The following is a 21,486-nucleotide window of genomic DNA, read 5'->3' as shown; positions in this document are numbered from 1 at the left end:
GGTCATCAAACGTCGTTTATTGCTCATGGACATCATGCACTCATATTCATCACTAGTTCATTCTCTTGCGTACCAACGAATTTTTTTTCGAGGTGTAACACCGGCCTAAGTCAACGAATTAAAAGGGTAAAACCCCTTATTTCCTTATGCAGCCAAACGACCCTCTACGCGTAAGAAAGGGTTTCGTGGCTCAAAATTTTCTCTCTCATCGTCATCTTCGCCAATTTTAACCTTTTCTCTCTCATCGTCATCTTCACCAATTTTGGCGATGTTTCAGACGTACAATGCTTTATCAGGGCCTGGCATGGCCGAATCGTGCAAAGCATTAATTGTTTTGCTCTTTCTCACCTAACTCCACTCAGACAAGGTATAAACATCCATCTTTCGTTGCTTTTTCCATGATTTCAACGGGCATGACTGAAAAACCTTAATTTGTTTTGTTTACATACACTTGAATCCTTGAATTTTATTGGTTCACAAGGAACCACTCGGATTGACTTCGATTGAGTCCAATCTGACCGTTAGTTTATTTGTGTGTTTGTTTCATGGTTGTTAGATGTGGTTTAAAAGAAGCAAATCTCAATTTGCTATACTCCCATCGGCGGTAAGCTAGGGTTTGAGAATTTGGGGGTTTTATATAAAAAACCTCATTCTCCACATTTGCAAAAGGGGGAGAGGAGCAGAGACTGAATATACACAAATTCATTCAAAAAACTCGATTCTCTCAAGTTTTGGAAAATATCTGCTTTAAAACTTTAATTTCGAGTTTTAAGTTAAAATTTTAAGTCTTTTTCTTTATTTTATGGCTGAGTGTGTTGTGAAAGGAGCATAAGGATCTCCAATTTCAATACTCGACCAAGGTTGCACTTGAAAAAGGTAATATTCTATCCTTTTGTTTTATTTTATTTTATTTATTCATGTGCTAATTTGTTATATGCTTAGTTTGCTAGCCTATTTTTGCTTAGTTTAGTATGATAGTTAGTATAAAACCGTGTTTAGCTTAGTTAGCTTTCTTTACTTAGTTTAATATTGTAGTTAGTATAGAATTATCCTTAGTTTGCTTAGCCTGTTTTGCTTAATTTAATATAGTAATGTGGTATAAAACTATGCTTAACTGGTTTTGCTTGTCCTGTTTGGTTTAATATTATGGTGAGACTGTTTAGAATCATACTCATTATATGAGTGAGATTAAAAGGTGCACTAAATAACTCTGGCATTAGATAATAGGTGTTTGAAATGCCTTTGTCAACAAGTTGACTAATATGGTTTCCATGTGATAAGGAATGATTCTACTTTGAGGCCGTGTTTCCTGTTTTAAAGGTTAAGATAATGTGTTGTATATGTGTGTGTTTGGAAACATGATTAAGTGGTCTAGATCCTGTTTTTCTCAAGTCACGACTGCTTAAGTAAGTATACTATGTTGGGTCTTTTAAAGTCTAAACTTGTGATTTTCTATATGCTCTTTTGTTTGCTTGATTTTAAAAATGAAGGACCTGTTTTATTTTTATCTGGGATCTTGTTGGATTGGCTTAGTTATTAGTCTTTGATCTCTTATCTAAGAACCTAATAAAGAATGTTTTTTTTAAACTTTGAAGCTTGGTCTGTGACTTTGTTGAAGTTTATAAACCTGAGATGAGTTCTAATTTCCTAATGTTGTTGTAGTATGATGGTTTATCTAAACTGTTTGAGCTTGTTTTTCTGTTAAAAAGGATTTCAAATTAATAGAGATTTAGACGTTAGTCCATGATCCATTCCACTTGTCATTCTTTGTTTGGACACTGTTAGAATGATTATATTGGTTTTAGCTAAGGCAGCTTGGTTCTATTGTTTTAAAAAGAGAAAAATTTAGGTTCTTAATCTCATTTAGGCAATCTTGTTTGTCTTCATGAGTTGTTTGTACACTTATATTGTTTTACTCAGATTTTAAAGAGGAAGTTGGTCCTGTTTTGTATATGTCTGAATATCTTGTATCTTTAAGTCCTACCTGGTATTGTCCAAATCACTATTTTGCTACTTGAAACTGTCAATCATAGTTTGAGTTTCACATTTAATAATGAGAAAGCTTCACTGATCAAGTAGCAGTTTAGTCAAATCTTAAAAAAATAATAATCAATCCAGTACTTCTTTTGAATATGATCCAAGTTGAATACATGTACACTGTGTGGTCTGGTACTATATTCGAAGTAAAAATATATGGTTAACTATAAATGAACACTTTTTTCTTTTCTTGCTCTAGTTGTATCTTGAACAGCTAATTTCCTGTTAGTACAGGACTATATGGAACAAGTCACCTAGTATACACAGTCCTCTATTTTAAAAGAATCTACTTTGTCATGTTGAAAAGGTTTAGGTCAATTGGTCTTGACTAAAAGGATAGCTAATTACATTTTTTCTTTCACTGGAAATTCTAAATTTGTTCTTGTTTGGATTATTGTGCAAAAACTGAGTGTTAATTTCATGAAAACTTTACATTTATCTTATATGTGTTGTTTATGTTTGTGTCATGGGTTGAATGTATACAAAGTATACATGACTTGTGCACATTGAAAGTGTATACAAAGAAGTATATTTTGTATACTTTTGGATAAATATAAGACCTGCTTTTATTTGATTGGTCCATTTCTACCTCTTCTCTAAGTATAGCTATATGAGCTTGTATTAAAATCTACATTTTTGTTTATATTGGGCCTCATTTAATCATGGTCTATTTCTTTGTATTTTGGGCCATTGTTTACACTTATTATTACGGATTAAAATTTGGGTTCTGTCTGTATCATTTAGTTTAAATTAGGGACTGTTCGTTCTTTTATGCCTTGTTTGTTTGTACACACGAATTTTATATATTCAATTAGTTTTTGTACTTAGTATAAACAATCTCTAATCCTTATTATTTTTTATGACGCATGTAAAATGCCCTAAGCCATTTAGGCCTCTTTCTCCGCATTGAACCTTGTTGGCCTCACTCTTTCTTAATCGAGTCTGATGGTTGATAATGGAAGCTAATATATTGAAGGCCCCAGTCATAGGTAAAAATGGCATTAATGGGTTTGGGTAGACCCATTAGTTAAAATTTACTTTGTTTCTCCCTTCTCTTGCTTCATATATATTTTGCATGTGTATATTTGTATTGTATATGTAAACAAATATATAGCATATTGAAACCCTTATATGCTAGAACTTAGGAAAACGCATAGTATTTTAGGAAAGTCGCCTCAAAAAGTTTTCAAACTTGGTTCATTTTTAAAGTTGTATGAATCGGGTATTTAATGGTGTTAAAGCCAAAACTTAAAACTGGTTCAACTTTTCTTTTGCAAGTAAGATTAGGTGATTTTTTCAAATAATCAAGTAATAAATTTTGGACCTTTCGTCCTTATTAAAATCTAGTAAATGTTGTTAGGCCTTAAGCCCACAATAAAGAATAAACATTGCTTATTGTTTTTTCATTAAAATTGAATCTGGTTTGAAAATAAGTTGACTTCAAAATGTGTTTATATGATGGTAAAAGAACAACTTTCTAGACTTGGACCAATTGTTGAAATAAGAGGTTACCATATTTTCAGAGACTAAAAATTGATTCTGGACTTGTGAAATTTAAGAAAGTTGAGACTGATTGGGCCTAAAGCCAAGAAACCCGCGAGCTGAAATAAAGGAATACATTTGGGCCAGTTTGAGGAAAAATGGACTTTGGTTGGAATATAAAGTTGACTTATGAGCTTTAAAGTGTATAAAATGGGCTTGATAAAATACTTTCATTTTTCTTATGTATATACATATAAAAAAAGGGGAGATATACTCCATATTTTTGTATATTATATATAGTAAAACCCATAAGAACTAAACTCATTTTATTAGGACTAGAATAGTAGCGACTCTACTCGGGAGAAATCCCTGGCGTGTCCTAGTCCGGCAATAAAGTGAGTTGAACACTTACGCGGATTTTCAAACCCAAAAACTTCTTTTCTAAGGGGACTTTTTGCCAAATTTTTATTGAGTTTATGATAAAGAAATGAATGGCATTTTTCGGAAAGCTAAACATTTTTTAGCAAATAATACATTAATCACACATTTTCTCGTAAGTCAACCGTATTCTACAGATCTTTAATAATAGTGTGAGTAAAACCTTCCCTAAGGGATCACCAGAACCCTTACCTCGAACTTTGGTACCAAAGATTTCTCTCTTGCTTGAATAATCTTTTTACCCGGTTTTCCTAGTTTTTCCTAAATAAATTAGGTGGCGACTCTAAAATACTAAAATGCAATTAGAGCACCAACAACCTCTTAGTAGCTTTACGAGCCCGCGTAAGAGTGAACTGTAGCAATTGTAATATAATATTTGATAAGTTTCCATGATGGTTTGATAATTCATGCGAAAGTTGGATTGATTTATTGTACTTTTTGATCTCCATATTATATTCATTGGCACTGATTGCATTTGATTTCCTCATTATTGCATTCATACATTCATTCATGATGAACAAGTTTTGGAAATAGTTTGATGAGAAAATTATGGAAACGTTTTAAAAAGGAAAGAAAGAGAAAGATAAAAATTGTATCGTTAATGCTATCGATCTGAGGTATGTGCGGACGTATAGTGGCAGAGTCACGATCCGAGGTATGTGCAGAGTGGCTAGTACAAGGACGCCGGGGGTCCCCCATGGTCATGACTGTTGAAGCGACAAATGCTAACAGCATGTGTGTACAGGTTCGAGTTATTTGTCATTGCATTGCAATGCATTCATCTCATTGCATTGCATTCCTCATCATCACATCATACATTGACCCATTGGATTTATTGATTTGTACTCCTATTGTGGCTTATTTTGAGGAATTACAGAGGACTTGGCACACTTGCGGTATAGAAGCTTAAACTTAGGCTATGACTTGGTTTCGAGATATTTGTGACTCTTGATGGTTATTGTTTACTTATCTGTTTGACATGTTGATTTTGTGTTTCCATATGCGTGAACTAATCTTAGTTTGTTCATAGTGCTTAACGGTACGTGTGTGTATTGATACTACTCTTGTTATACTTTTTCTGAGTGCAAAGTTTGAGACGGGATCCACATCAAGGCCCCGATTCTAGCCTGGAGGCTATTTTGCTGAGATTCTGAGGGTAAGCCACCTGCCAGCCTGCAGCCCTAGATTCTTATCTTTTATTGTCCACTACTCTTTTTTCAGACTGATGTATTATTCCTAAAGTTGTTTTGGATTAGTTGTTCTTGTACTAGTGACTTCACGTCCTTGGGGAGACATATTTGACTTATTATCTGCACATTCCGTATTTATGATATGATTTAGACTTATTAATTATTGTTCGTATAATTGATGTTAATCTTTAAAGTGATTAAGTAATTTGATTAAGGGGATGGTTCGCCCACCGGAGGGTTGGTGTGGGTGCCATCATGATCCTTGATTTGGGTCGTGATACCCGTATAACCTGACCCCACCCATTTTTTTTTTCTTTTCATCATCTTCTTCTTCTCCTCTTTTGTGGCCGATAAAAATGGTATCTTCATTCTTATAAATTTTTATACTTCTTTTTGCAGTAGGTGACGTTAAAACAAGCCATACGAAATTAATATGATCAATTTCCAGAAACAAGTACGGAACTTAGCTTCATAACCATGGCTAAGATGCATGGAAATCTACCTGATATCTAAAAGAATGAACCCTAGACCAAAGTTCTTCACAAAGGTATCAAACGTCAAATAACTAGCTAGAAAAATGAATCAAAAATCAAATTCTAAACATCTCCAAACATAGCAGAGAAACAGATCAACTGATAAATGATAACAAAGAAAAAAGGGAAAACTCGAAATAACAAAGAAATCAAATGCAAATGAGAATGAAGCACAAGGTAGAGTAAAACAAAAACCTAGTCAATTGAAGAAGAAAAGAGCAGAATTTAGTCAAAGAAGAGTGTCAAATGAGTGTGTCCTTACTTTTATGGCAGCTGATGAGGACATGGAAAAGCAAGTATTCCAGCTAGGACTGACGTTCCAAATCAATCTTGAACTGCCACATTGAATAAAACACACATCTCTACCGCTATTTGGCTGTTTGAATTAGTTATGTATCTTTGTTTGTACATGAGATGAAACTACTAAATGCCAATACTACTTTGCTAGGTAAACAAAACACTGGTACTTACTCATTAAATTCATTTTTCCATTTCTTCATACTACAAATTCATTTCGCCTAGGAAGACTAACCCCAAGATTCTGAAAAGATAGATAAAGAAAATAGTTTTAAGCTATGTTGCTCGGACTCTTAAAAAGATCGGGAGATGTATGTCTGATCCCCTAAAAATTATGTATTTTTAGAAGGATCTAACACGAGAACGGCTATATTTTTGAAAGATGCGAGCAACATAGATTTTAAGAGAAAAATGGAAGATTAGGGTTATTCTTCATCTTCCTATCCAGTTAACTTCATGAACATATTTATATATAAAGTTATCATTGATGAACTCAGGATAATAACTTATAAACAAAAGAACCTTAATGAGTGGGTTACAAGTTTTAACTTTTTCATATTATTTATTCTGATGGAGTGTCTTTTTTTTTTTTCATTTTTTTTCTTCTAGCATCCTGAAGAAGATAGTCTCCTCAGAATAAATCAAGAAGCTATCTTGGACAATATAAAATGTTTATAGCTGATTTTCTTCAGAAAATAATGTTCCAATCATGGGAAAGATTTCTTTGTAGGTGGATTAGTTCTTCATTCAGAGCAAAATGAAATAGGGAGTCATTTTAGCTGTACTTCTACTCTATTACATGGCAAAACAAGTCATTGTTTGAACCATGACAATCGGGTGAGTTTCTTAAAAATATGGGTATTTAAAATTGGGAGTACGCCATTTGATTCTCAGTTTGATGAGAGTTACTCCATCAAAATTAAAGGAAAATTTGTGTCAAAGTATAATGGGAGGCGTATATTTCGACAAAAGTATGACGGAAGGAGTATATTTGGACCGAAACTCAAACAAGGGCTATCACTACTAAAAAAACAGGTTTTATCGACCTCAAAAAATGGCTATTTCCGACCTCATGAGGTCGGAAAAGAGTGGGTCGGTAATATAACCGACCTAACGAGGTCGCAAAAAAACGACCTCACGAGGTCGGTAAATTTTTTTACGTCGCATATTAATTATATAAATTACCGACCTCATTAGGTCGGTAATTATATTAATAATATAATGATATGGGTTTAACGACCTCATAAGGTCGGTAATTTATATGATTATGTAATATATGGTTTTAGATTTTCGTCATTGTGAGATCGGAATTTTACAATTTTTGCAAAATATTTACAGAAACCCGACCTCATGAGGTCGGTAATTTCTAATTTTTGGGAAAATTTTACAGAAAACCGACCTCATGTAATTTGTAGAGAATTTCGCATGATACCGACCTCATGAGATCGGTAATTTACAATTTTTGGGAAATTTTCCATAAAACCGACCTCATGAAGTCGTTAATTTTTAATTTTTTGAATTTTTGTTTTCAGAAACCCACCTTATGAGGTCGGTATTCTGGAAAAAAATTGGTAGAATCTAACTACCATTCCAGCTGCCCCCTGTCAAGATGAAAACAATGCAGTATTCAACTAAAACCAACTCAAATAGCAGCCAACAATTCATCAAACTACTACAAATACATAAAACATTAAGCTACTTCAACAAACACATATACTACAACCACCAATACATCAAATTGAATTCGAAACTACTTCAAAGTTGAATCAAAACGTCATTGAAACATTCAAAAGAGACATTAAACTACTTCAACCTTTACAAATATCCACAAAACATTAAACTAATCTACACTAAGTTAGTATACAACACTAGACTACTTCACCCGTCGCAAACATCCACAAAACACTTACACAATCCACAAATCCACCACAACATTAACATTCAAGCATGCCTTTGTGTGTTTGACACGTGAGTCCCATCATCATCCGCACCACTAGATTGAGTATGGGGGTTACGAGCATCATCGGCACATGAGGGAATCCCCCTCGAAGCAAGTAATGCGTCTAATTGGGCCCTCATACCGTCAAACTGCATATCCCTTCACCTCTCCCTTTCCTCTGAGGCCTGTAGTTGGCTAGATAGCTCAGCAATATTTTGCTCCATGGCCATGGCACTCACTCTATCAAACGACTCGATATTGGAAGAATGTAGGCCTTCCAGGGGAGACCGGTATTGACGAAATGCACGATGTGGCATTCCGTAAGCTGTGCCAAACCTAGTGGGACCACCAACATTCTCAAGCCTCCTTTCCTCCATTTGTTCTTCTGTCAGCTGTGTGTTGGGTGACTGAGTATGAAGAAACTCCGCCTTTGAATGTTGAAATTGATTATGAAATTAGAAAGTAAAATTAGCAACCAAGTTAAATCTCGAATTCAATAGAAAAAACTATCAAATGTTTAGTAAACAACCAAAATAGAACATGGTTGAAATCAATACTACTAACAATTCAACTAAAAGAATAGTTTAACCGAGTTCAATAAACTTAACCATCTAGCTTCAGGTGAGCTACAAATAGAATAGTTAGGGCTGTCATCCACATATGCAATTGGACCACTAGTAAAGAAGATCCCTTTTACTTGAGATGTTTGGCCAAATTTGGCCACATCACCAGTAGCATGTGACTTCTAATGTCCATCAGAGTGCATAAAAGGAACGTGGAGTTCTCTTTAGGCACCAAACTGTCATTCCCAATTTATGTCACAGGTTGATATATCACATAAGAATACCTACAAAGTACAACTTTTTCTCTATGGCTGAATGAAGTACATAAACAGACACAAGAAGATGAAGGCACCGAAAAAGAATACATGAACTACATGGTAAAACTAGACACAAACTGACAGTAGGAATAAAACAGAACTTCTAAGTCCAACTAGATGATATGACGGTGTTAATAGACATGCTGAAGCATAAAGTACCGTCACAAAAGGATCAACGGACGCTAAATTCATTTAGTTTTTATCCTAAAGAAAGACATTGATGATCCTATCAGTGTATCAGATTCCCAATGACCAAATTCATATGTTATTCTAGTGATCATTTCCTCTTTTTTACTTTTCTTTATCTTCTTACAGGTTTGTCTTTTCAAGTGATCTTGCTGCAAAGTTGCAGCAAAGCAAGAGAGGCAAAAGCTTCAGAAGCATTTAACCAATAATGCATCATCACTCACATAAGCTCATTTAACAGTACTACAGTAGTAATCCGAAAAGTAGTTTCAAGGAGAGACATAGCCTGCACAATCTTGGGTACAAGAAGCATTACATATTACCACCGATGATGAATTACTTTATAATGCTTCACAGGGTATCTTCAATTAACCTATCAACATGCACACATAAACTTAATAGTAATTAAAGTACCTTGTTCAGACATCAATTTTTTTATTCAAACGTGATAATAATTAAGGTAAGTTATCTAGCATGAGACCTAAAATTCTTCCTCTTAAATCTTGTGTGTCCTTCATTCCTCTCACTTGAGTCAATACATTCCCTACTTTCTGATAATCAGCATGAGGAAGGGAGTTATGCCTATCTTCTTAGCAATTAAATCCATTGGGGAATTCATGCTGGCAGCCAATCTCCTTATAGGACTCACTTCCACATTTCTTGACATCTTTCTCTACAGTACTAATTTAAAATAGAGCCAAACAGTTGGTGTCACATATTATCACAATTTTCTGCCACTAAAAACTCTCCAACCATTTTATTTTGTATAATATCAGCCTGAGATGAGCTCAAATTGAGCGACATGGACAACAAGAATCATATAGCTAGCCCCAACTTGTTTGACATTGAGACATATTAGCTGTTATAGAAAAAGGAATACGAAGGTAAGTTAATTTGATGTGGTATAATATATCAAGTTATATAAATGTTTATTGTGGCAGTGACTTTAAAAAAAAAAACAGGTTTAACTACTGATTTTACTCTTCACTTTGTTATCATGATTCCAGCCATTGTCAACACAAGCATATTTTCCTACTAAAATACTGTCAAGATGATGTGAACTAGTATTCAGTTTACTTCAATCCATATACAAACTAGATGAAGTAGATAAAAGGAAGCTTACGTAGGTCTGCTTAGCCCGTTCCTCACACCACTGGTCTGGATCATTAGTGTTTGCCTTCTTCTTCACGTGAGTGATCTTGAACGCCTCATCTTGAGGCACTGGCGTCCCCCGTTTTAGTTCCTGCAAAAGAATAAATTTATTAGACATAAAGAAAATAAAGTAAATTCACAATCCTACAAGTACACTTAAGGTAGACTTTCCAGCTTCCTCTTCACGGCCTCTTGGCTCATAGCCCCACTAGTGTGTAGGGAGCCACCTTTTGTCGAATTTCTAGCCTTCTTCCCTATGTCACTTAGTTGTAAGAATCTTTTATTAGTTGCCCAGTAATGAAGTAGCTTGGCATAGTTTTCAGGAAGGATCCACTTAGGCTTCGTATTAGATTCACGAACCTTTCCTAACATGTCACTTAGTAAGCGCTGAGCTTTCTTCTGGAAGTTTTGGGCTAGCTGCGTCTCATGTTTCGGGCACCAGACACATTTTTCCTGCAATGAAAAGTAAATGAGTTTATTAATAAGGAATCGATCAATATAACTGGATTGTACACTTAAAAATAATAAATGCATATACCTTAAATGCAAAATAGATCTGTCTTTGGCGATTTGGTGACATCTGGCCCCAAGTAGGTGAGTCTTTAAATAGTTTTTCTATCTCATTCGTAAGGAGTCTTAAAGCTTTGTCTGGTGACGAACTACCAAAAATATAAAAATTAACCACTTAGAATTGATTTAGTGCATAATCTTTTTATAAAGGCAACTGGTGATAGGAGCGCTTCTAGCAGAAGGAAACTCATACCCGTATCCTGCAGGCTCGATGATCAGTCGCCCTGATGAATCATAAGATTCCAGTTGTGAAGCACTTAAACCTCTACGTAAGTCATTCGCGGTAGGAGTGTGAGGCGCAGTACTACTTTCTGGAAGATCTGGACCCGTAATATTGTGCTGTTCAATAGATGATGAAGAATGATGTGATGCAGTCGGACTGGGAGTGGCCATCGGAGTACCACTAGACGTAGCCTGCTGAGATCCGGAAGTATACCGAGTGAAGCCCTGTGGGGTAGGATAACCTGGTGTGGACATCATCGAGGGGCTCTGGGGAGGCGCCTCAGTAAAGCTCTCGCGTGGAGCCATATAGGGACGACCAAAGCTATATGGAGGTGGAAGACTATATGCAATGCCGTTCATGAGGGGATCATGAGGCAATGGAGCACCGCGTGGTGGGAGATGTGGCGACGGGCTTCTATCTCTAATCACAAGGTTTTGTGGTGGCTCTGGGAAACCCCCATCTCCTTAGCCTTCTTTGTTTTCTTACCCTTTTTTTCACCTGCCATCTATATACAATAATATGTGTAAGTATCGCAAATATAAATTAATCGAAAAGCAATACATAGTAGTAGTAATACATGTTTGTTACTCTAATACACTTTATTAGATTTGGCTACCAAAAAAAAAACATGCTATAGTTCAAAATGCAAGCAAGTGGCAGATTCAAAAAATATGGTGAAGTGAATCAAAAGGTGCATAACTTGATGTTTGGAAAATTTGAAAAAAATAAAAAATAAACAGCAGGGGGTAAATTTAGACATTGTGACTACAAAAAATAAGACCTTGCGTGGTAATTCTACGCGGCAACTCTTTTTTACAAGAAAGTTGTCACTGATTCATTTTAGCACTTGCTGCTGTTGGAATGGAAAAAAGGGGGGGGGGGGGGGGGGGGAGGTGCAGACAATGGTTGGAGGTGTTTGATGGTTGCAGCAAGGAATAAACACCAGAAGTCATGGAGAAACAAGGATTTTTCCATGGAGGAAAATTTGGCAAGTTGTAAAACAGCAGCAACTCAGACCTGGTGCAGCTAAATGCAGCACTTGTTTTGCTGGGGGCAACCAGGAAGGGAACATAAAAAAAATAAAGGGGGGGGGGGGGGGGGGGGGGTGAAGATGCAGAGAAGGCTGGATGTTTACTACTGCAGTAGGTTGAATGCTGCTGCATCATAGCCTTGCCTCGGTCAACATCAGAGGAACAGCATGGAAAGGCTTCTGGTGACAAGAATCGGGCCTGTTTGCAACATGAAAGGCACAAGGTGCTCTTGCAGCCTTAGTTTGGTTGCTGTTGGTGCACAAGGTGCTGCTGGTGTGCACCAGGAGGGGAACACACAAAAAAAAATGATAATGTGCAGAGAAGGCTGGAGGTGGTTGTTGGCATGAACAACTTAAGGTGGCCAGGATGATCAGGAAGTTGATTACCAAATGATGTGCAACTGCACAGTAATGCTGGGCCATAACACTGCTGTGTACAGCAGCTAGGAAACACACATAATTTTACTGAGATAATGTGCAGCTGAAGGATTATAGCTAAAAACAACAAGAAGTGGGAGATGCATTAGCTGCTGGTTGCTGTACACACAGGCTGATGCTTCTTTGATTCTTTAGTTCCTCAGCTGAAGTGTACAACTGGAGGAAATTACAAGGAGGAACTAACAGCTATGGGAGTTACAATAGGGCAGCAACAGTATTTCTTCTACTCCTGGCCTCCTTCAGATATGCATTACAGGAGCTTTGCAGCCTTGGTTTGGGCTGTGCACAAGGTGCTTTGCTGTTGGTGTGCATAAATGCAGCATATTTGCTGCTGCTGTGCACCAGGAGGAGAAAAAAAAGGGGAGAATCCGCAGAGAAGGTTGGAGGTGTTCATGGAGGAACAAGGATTTTGTCTTGGAGATAAAATGCAGATTTGAAGGAATAGTGTGGAGGGCTGCAAGATGGCTGCATTATACATATAACAACTGAAGGGAACCACTGCAGCTTGAATTGCAAGTGGCAGCTTAGATGGTCTGGTGCCAGGATGAAAATGATGCTGATCTGGCAAGCCACTTCTGATCAGCACAAGATGGCCAGGAAATATAACTACATCACTGATCCTTACGAGGAAATGATGTGGTGTAGTTTTGTTTCATCTGCAACTGCAGGGAATCAGTTATGAAAAAGAGTAGCAATTTCTTGGTTGCTGGTGTAGTGCTATATTTTGCAGGTTAGCATGGACAATTAATGGACAGTAGCAAATGATTGGTGTAGCAGTCTACACTAATGCAATCTACACAAGATATTGGAAGAAATGAACAGATGCAACAAGAGGCAATATATGTTGTAGTTCATATGCAGATGGTAATTTGTTCTGCAGGCTCACAAAGATGCAGTTGATGATTACTACTGTTCCATTGATTCAATTCCTCTGAACTTGATATGGGACTTGGTTATGTAGTAATTGATACTAGAGTACACATGATGTGATGTAGTTCATTCATGATACTTGTTTGCTCAGTGGTGTCACAAGATGAACTGCATCACTGGAGCAAAAAGCAACAAAGGCTGCAAGGGCTATTTGCAGCAACTGCAAGGAAACAATACAGCTTGAAGATTGTGCAATACTGCTGGGAAGTATATTGCAGGTATATTGACAATCAAATGGACTACAAAACAAAAACATGATCATAGTAGTTGGGTGTCCATGTAGGAAAACTCAGTTTCAGCATTCTACACAAAGAGACCATACATTTAACTAACTAGGTCTAAAACCAAGCACATAGAGTAGGTACATGGGCTCAGACTCTCCAGTTCACCAAAACCAGCTTATGAAACCTCAAATAGACTCAACTGAAATGCAGCAGTAACAAACTAAATTGAACCAGCAATGCATAAATTGTGTGCAGCTTGTATTAATAAGTTAGTGTTCTATTTGCACATGAGAGTGTCATTTGAGAGACATGGTCCAGTCAAGGTAACAAACGTTCACTTAAAACTGACTTTCTCAGTGCTTTTAAGCCTTGACTGAGATCTAAGCATGTAAAATGAAAGCATAAGCTCAAACTCCCAAACTTACAGGGAAAAGCAGCACACTTGACTCAAGTAAGCTTGGATATGAACTTAGCCAAATAAGAAGGTTTAGCTAGAAGTACATTCTTATTTCATATTACTTCGCTGGCAACAAACTCAAGTAAACATAGCAGATGGATTGACCATAAGAAAAACCAGTACACACAGACATAGTATATCAAGCTAAATAAATTTAACTAGTATGAGTTTGGAGAATACACTAATCACAGGCCATAGTTATTTTAACATGAAGCTGATGGATAGCTAAGCTAATTCAAATAAGTCTAAACCAAATTTAACCTCATGTACCAATATTGTTAAAACAATCATAACTTAAGTTCATCTAAGGTGAAATGATAAAACCCCAATAATAATCAATTGAACTAAACCAGGCCAAGTGCAACAAAGGTTTCAAACTCTTCAGCAAAATATTGGCATCATTCAGGTGTTTGCAGTCAACATGTACTCAGACATCCAACTAAACTAATGCCTAATTCCCTTATCAAGATAAAAAAATGTAATTTATGTACTTAAATGAATTAGACTAATGCACAATCAAGTTATCTACACAGACCCAAAGTAATAGTGTGCAAACATCTACATAACAAAAATAATCAGCTACTATTACTGGTGTAGCTACCACAAATTAACCATCAGTCTGTTGGGCTGAAAATGTGATTCCAAACAATTTGTACAGTAAGGTCAAAGCTAAAGAATACAAAGATGGTGTTTTTTCTTAGTTCTCCTGCTGATTAAGCTTTCTGACTGAATTAGTCATCAAATCTTATTAAAATGTCACTTTTGGAATCATCAGATATCTTGATCAAGCAAATAAATGCACTTTTTGGTATTTCATACTTATGCTGTAGCCTAGTAAACTTACAGGCAAAAAAACAAGTTGGTCATGGTAACCATACTCTGTACTGTAAATTATCAAATGATAGTGCGAAAGAACACTACATTTTGTTATGAAGAAACATTATGAAAAAATCATAAAACGTACCACTACACCATCAAGATTGTCAAGTGCATTACCCCTCTTAGATCTCTAAAATGTCGAAATGGCTCAAAGAATGTCTTCGTTGAGGTATCTGAAAGGAAACAAAAGAGAAAGAAACAACATAAGGATGCTTTTAAGAGGCTAAGGAGGAAGAATAAAGACACACAAAAAATGTAATTTCATAAAAGTTGCTAATTTCAAAACACTGATAGTATTCGAAAATCGAGTAATAAAGCTAAAAAAAATACTTACTAATTGCTATTAATCCTCATCCCCATCTCCCTCTTCTGACCATTCTTCTTCATCAGTTGTTTCATTTCCATTATTACATTCGTTCACCTCTGCATTTATTTCTTCCAATATGTGTTCTGCATGCTCTAAATCATCTTCTAACTCATTGTCAACTGTTTTGTGAACAACTGATATGTCGTCATCCTGGAACGCAACAGGCAACACATTCTCCACTTCCACTCGACCCACAGGCTTGACTTTAATTACCACCCACCAAGCAGACTTATCTGGACGCAAGGGATAAGGAGCATAGTACACTTGTCTAACATTTTGTGCAATAATGAAAGGATCATAAGCCGCATACTCCCTCGTGTGATTTACTTCTATGATGTTATACTGCTTGAGTACCCTTGTACCTCTATTTGGGGTTGTATCAAACCACTTGCACCGAAAAAGTACAATTCTTTTTTTGCCACCACCAAAATATTCCAATTCTAGGATCTCCTTAATTACACCATAATAATCGACCCCGGCTTGGTTTCCATCGCCACCTTTAACCCAAACCCCGCTGTTGTTAGTTTTCGTATGCTTAGATAGTTCTTCGATAGTAAATTTAAAACCATTTGCCACATATTTGTCCATAGAATAGACCATACCGGGTCCCCAAGATATGTCCTTTAAAAGTTGGTCATGGTAACCATACTCTGTACTGTAAACCTATTAGTAGTTAAGAAATAGTAAGTTAGCAATAATATAATGCGCACTTTTTAAATTATATTAACTTTGTGAAAATGCTGTAACACTTACATAATTGTTAAACCACTTCCCAAACTGGTCGTACACTTTTTCAATGCCATTTAGATGCACAAAGTAGCTGTCCGACAAAATGGAGTTTGAGTTAGTTGTTATGCTTTGTACTTGGATATTTAGTGCAAAATAATAATAACTTACTCATAATATCGTTGAACTTCCGAGCAATTTAGCAAGACATGTATCGATGCAATTTTAGACTCCATATCATTAAATTGTCTTGTACGTTTTTTTGAACCTGAACCCAGTTGATTGAAGATTGATATTGGCTTTGCTAAAGCATCATTCTCACCTCCTTCATAATGTCGATTGGGTCTGTTTCGCAAGCATGGCACATCATTCCCAAAGTAGTAAGAACAGAAATGAGTTGTTTCCTTAGCAAGGTAGGCTTCGCAAATTGATCCTTCAACTCTATGTTGCTGCTTGATACCCCGTTTAGACTTGCCAATAGTTCTGGATAATATTATTTTAAGCGCTATTTTTTTTTTACAATAAATTAGTAGAGAGAAATAAATAAAAATTTACACATATTACCTCTCGAAGGGATACATCCAACGACAATGAACTGGGCCTCCGAGTCGAGCTTCCTCCGCAAGGTGAATTGGAAGATGTTCCATCACATCGAAGAACCCCGGTGGAAGAATTTTCTCCAACTTACTTGTTATTACAGGAATATTCTGATGCATCCGATCCAAGTTGTCTACCCTCAACGTACTGGAACACAAGTCTTTGAAAAACAAACTAATTTTTGTCATAGGCTTCCAGATTCAGGCAGGAAAGCTACTAAATGCATTGGGGAGTAAAGTTTCCATGAAAACATGACAATCATGGCTTTTCATCCCATGTAACTTTCCTTGCGCCATATCAACACGTTTTTCCAAATTTGATGCATAACCATCAGACATCTTCAAGTTCTTAACCCATTCATAAATCTTTCGCTTATGATCCATTGTGAATGAATAACTAGCCTTAGGCTTGAAGATCCCGTTCCCTTTGTCCTGCAACCATAACTCTTTACGCATACAATATTCCTGTAAGTCCAATCTTGCCTTTGGATTATCTTTTGTCTTGCCCTTGACATCCATTACTGTATTGAATAAATTATCAAAGTATTTTTTTTCAATGTGCATAACATCAAGATTATGCCGGAGAAGATTATCCTTCCAATATGGTAACTCCCAAAATATGCTCTGTTTGGTCCAGTTATGTGCAAGCCCATACCCATCGAACTTGTACGGTGGTTCTTCAGTAACTTTTGGAAAGTTCTCAACCCTCTCCCAAATTTCCACTCCCGAAAGTCTTGGAGGTGGATAGTTTCGTTCAATTTTGTTCTTCCTAAATGCATTTTTCATACTCCTAAACTCATGATCCATTGGCAAGAACTGACGGTGACAATCAAACCATGAATTTTTTTTGCCATGCTTTAAAGTGAACGATTTAATATTCTCCATGCAGTAAGGACAGGCTAACTTTCTAGCAGTCATCCACCCAGACAACATCCCGTAGGCAGGAAAATCACTAATAGTCCATATTAAAGTGACCCGCAAATTAAAATTCTGCTTAAGAGAAACGTCAAACGTCTCAACCCCTTCAACCCACAACATTTTCAACTCATCAATCAAAGGTTGCAAGTATACATCAATCAAAACTTTTGGATTACGTGGGCCAGGAATGATGCAAGTAAGGAATATATATGGACTAGTCATACACAACTCAGGTGGAAGATTATATGGTGTTAAAAAAACAGGCCAGCAAGAATATGGTGCGGCAGAAACAGAATGTGGAGTGAATCCATCAGAACATAAACCCAACCTAATGTTTCGTGGTTCAGCCGCAAAGTCTGGATATGTTGTGTCAAAATGTTTCCAAGCCTCTCCGTCTGATGGATGACACATAACACCAGGCGGCCTTCTATTTTCACTGTGCCATCTCATATGAAGAGCGGAGCTATTTGATGCGTACAACCTCTTTAACCTTGGTGTAAGAGGTAAGTAATGCATCGCCTTAACGACAACCCTCTTCCCGCTACGAGTTCGCTTAAAACGAGCTCTTCCACAAAACTTACAAGATTCTAGACCTTCGTCATCCTTATAGTATAACATGCATCCATTTTCACAACAATCAATTCTCATCGACGAGAGTCATAACTTAGACACTAGTTTTTTTGCCTTATAGTAATTTTCAGGTCTCTCTAAATTCGGGTCAACTAATTCATGTATAAGGCCAATCACAGCATCCATTGCACCTTGAGGAACATTCAAATCTGCTTTGATGCTTAATAATCTAACAGCAATAGACAATTGAGAGTGGGGACTCCCGTCATATAAAGGCTGACTAGCCTTTTTCAACTGTTCAAAAAAACGACTAGCTTCTTCATTTGGAGCTTCTTCACCATGGTTACCGGATTCAAAATCGGAATGCATCCCATAAGCATCTTGAACCATGTCATGCATTCTAGAATTTTGGACATTAGGTTCCACCGCCCTAGTACTTTCACCAACAACAAAGTCTGGAAAATCTACCAAAACTACTATTCATTTCTCCATGACTAGTCCACACTATATAATCTTTTTGAAAGCCGTCTTTATAGAGATGAAGCCTAACAATCTCTGGATTCTCGTAATTCCTACATTGACATTTCACACAAGGGCACCTAACCAAGCCATGACTTAGAAAAGTTTCAAGTGTCATTGCATAGCCAACAAAAGCATCGACACCATCTACAAATTCTTGCCTCATCCCCCCTCGGTTTTCGTTTGTCCTATTATACATCCAATTACGAGATTCCATCTACACAAATAACACCAAATTTGAAATTGTTAGGGAACAAATTCAATTTTTAATTTAATTCAATGTTCAAAACCCAAATCACCAGTTCCCCTAATTATCCTTCATTAATTATTTTCTTTTTATATTTATTTTTTTGTCAAAGTCCTACACGAACTTTACTAATATGACAAAATGGTCTACTATTTTGGCCAGTTAATGATGCCATCATGCCCCAAATAAAGTTGTACAAAACAATGGAAGACAAAAGACAACAACATAACAATTACGGTGTTTCTAATTCCAAATTACATGATAAAAGACAGCAACATAACAATTACGGTGTTTGTAATTCCAAATTACATGACGAAAGACAGCAAGATAACAGTTACAGTGTTTCTAATTCCAAATTATATTAAGCATCAATTCAATAATTAAAATAGAGAAAGCACATTTTGAGATAGGAAAATACACACCAGAAAGATTAAGGAGGTTGTCTACTAATCGTCAAAGCTGTCAATAGAGGCAGCAGCACAATGATCTCCTAAATCACTGAGAAAAGAAAAGGAAAAAAAATAAGGGAAAGACTGGGTCAGTTCCAGCCAAGGCTTTAACATTTTAGTAAGAGTAACAAAAAAAAGGGGAAGTAACTTTGGGAATTAAAATGAGAAAGGAAATTAGTGAATCAAAGGAGAAATTAGGGCTTACCTAGAAGATGGAAAATGAAGGTGGAGAGCATTGGAAGAAGAGAAGGGCGTGAGACATGGTTTCAAATGAAGTGAAGAAAGTTTGAGAGCGTAGAAAATGGGGGAGAGATCTGGAAGAAATAGTCTTTTTTCAGGTGGGTAGGGACGGCGGCGGCGTGGGGTGACCGGCCAACCCGTGGTGGTGACGTCACCGGAGTTAGGGTTAGAGTGAGAGGGGGAGAGAACAGTGAGAGGAGAGATGGGAACGAGTGTGTGTGTGTATTTTTGTTAGAGTGAGAGGAGAGATGGGAACGAGTCTGTGTGTGTATTTTTGTTAAGGATTATACCGACCTCACGAGGTCGGTATATTTAATAATTTTATTTTTTATTTAAAATAACATTATAATATTTATCATGAAATAAATTCCCGACCTAGTGAGGTCGGTATATTATTTTTTCAAATTTTGGTACAATATTACCGACCTCATGAGGTCGGTTTATTTTTAAAAAAATTAAAAAATAAATATTACGACTTTACCGACCTCATGAGGTCGGTTTTTTTCCGACCTCAACTGAAGTCGGTTTTTTGAGGTCGGGAAAACCTGTTTTCTTTAGTAGTGTATGTTTAAACTATTTTTGATAGTAATGGGTATATTTGGCCCTTTCCCATAAGGAAATCAACAACTATTAGTGAAACACCTCGTGCATTTGGGCTAAGGTTTGACTCGTAAGACAGGGTATAATGAAATCAATATGAGTAGTGTAGAAAGGGGGTTTAAAACCTAATCAAGTCAAAAGGAGAGTCTTAGGATGAAGTAAACGCGAAAGCTACCCTACGGAGCATGTTTCCAAGTGAGTTTGCACAAAGCCTCACTTTAATCAAGAATATGGCAAAATGTATAAGGAATTTGGGAAAACCTCCAACATGAAAGTTGCAGCCCTTTGAAATATCTTGCCATCGGTATATGGTGGAGGTCAAACGGACATACAAAAGGTTATGTACGATTTACTACATAGTGTTTTGCCGACTCCGATAGATAATTTTGCCGTAAAAATGTCCAAAAGATCCAGCACACTGTTATGGTTTCACGGTATGATTTGTGGGCCATAAAATAATTTACGGGCCATAAAATGGGCCTAAAGTGAGCGTAAAATGGGTCCGACAACAACATTAAAACTTCATTTTTTTGGCTTTTTGACTTCATTCTTCACATGCTCAAGCCCTAGAATGACCATTCTCTCTTCCCATCATCCTCCTACACCAAGGTAAGCCTCTTCCAAGTGTTTCTAACATCAACATATGAATTCTAAGTGAAAGTCCATTGTTCCTATCCTATGGTTTTCAAGAAAACCCATCTCAAGGTTCAAGATTCAAGCTTTTGGAGTTCTTCTTCAAAGATTCAGACTTTTCTCAAGTTTTTGGAGCACGTGTAAGAACATATTTGTTCTTCCCCATGCCGTGTTTGTGTCACGACCCAAATCATGGTCATGATGGTACCTACACTGACCCTCACTCCGGTGGGCAGACCATCCCCTCAAACATTACTTAGCCGATTTTATAAATAAGCGGAAATAAATAACACCAACAACAATAAGTCTTAAAACATACATAAACATAAGTTTGGAATACTAAGTCAAATACAAATACACCTCCCAAGGATTGAAGTCACAGTACAAGAACGACTAATCAAAATACATGTCTAGAAATATAATAATTGTCCAATCACAAGGGAATACTGTCTAAGGGATAAAGATAGACAATAAAAGAAGAGATTTAGGACTACAGGATGGCAGGTGGCTCACCCTCCAGTCTCGAGATAAGAAGCCTGGGGGCTAAACTCGGGGCCTCGATATAGAACCTGTCTCAAACTCTGCACTCAGAAAAATTAAAGCAAGAGTAGTATCAGTACAACACACGTACTGATAAGCATCATAGACCGACTAAGAATAAATAATGCATATGAAATACAAAAATCAACAGATAAACAGATAAGATAGCCAACAATAATCAACAGGCACAAAATAT

General features: G+C 36.6%; 1 protein-coding gene and 1 long non-coding RNA gene across 2 annotated transcripts; both read right to left on the bottom strand.

Annotated features, from left to right (window-relative positions):
• Window positions 1-8,077: 8,077 nt before the first annotated feature.
• Window positions 8,078-11,286, bottom strand: LOC132628417 (uncharacterized). The gene is made up of 5 exons (XM_060344200.1): window positions 10,898-11,286; window positions 10,673-10,793; window positions 10,321-10,587; window positions 10,106-10,225; window positions 8,078-8,344 (listed from the first exon to the last, which is right to left on the bottom strand). The coding sequence occupies exons 1-5, from the start codon at window positions 11,284-11,286 to the stop codon at window positions 8,078-8,080; spliced, it is 1,164 nt and encodes a 387-aa protein (XP_060200183.1).
• Window positions 11,287-11,332: 46 nt separating this feature from the next.
• Window positions 11,333-19,647, bottom strand: LOC132629370 (uncharacterized). The gene is made up of 4 exons (XR_009578204.1): window positions 19,483-19,647; window positions 19,251-19,318; window positions 14,971-15,058; window positions 11,333-11,432 (listed from the first exon to the last, which is right to left on the bottom strand). It is a non-coding gene; the product is annotated as an uncharacterized LOC132629370 (long non-coding RNA).
• Window positions 19,648-21,486: the final 1,839 nt, after the last annotated feature.

Source organism: Lycium barbarum, chromosome 2 (assembly GCF_019175385.1).
Source record: "Lycium barbarum isolate Lr01 chromosome 2, ASM1917538v2, whole genome shotgun sequence".
NCBI classification, from domain to species: Eukaryota; Viridiplantae; Streptophyta; class Magnoliopsida; order Solanales; family Solanaceae; genus Lycium; species Lycium barbarum.
This window is presented reverse-complemented; position numbering and strand designations above follow the sequence as displayed.

Coding starts and splice junctions, on each gene's coding strand:
- LOC132628417 (XM_060344200.1), bottom strand. CDS start 11,286: ATGAACGGCATTGCATATAGTCTTCCACCTCCATATAGCTTTGGTCGT. Junction 10,226..10,320: donor GGGCTATGAGCCAAGAGGCC/GTGAAGAGGAAG, acceptor ATTCTTTTGCAG/GAACTAAAACGGGGGACGCC. Junction 8,345..10,105: donor AACGGGCTAAGCAGACCTAC/GTAAGCTTCCTT, acceptor CAACATTCAAAG/GCGGAGTTTCTTCATACTCA.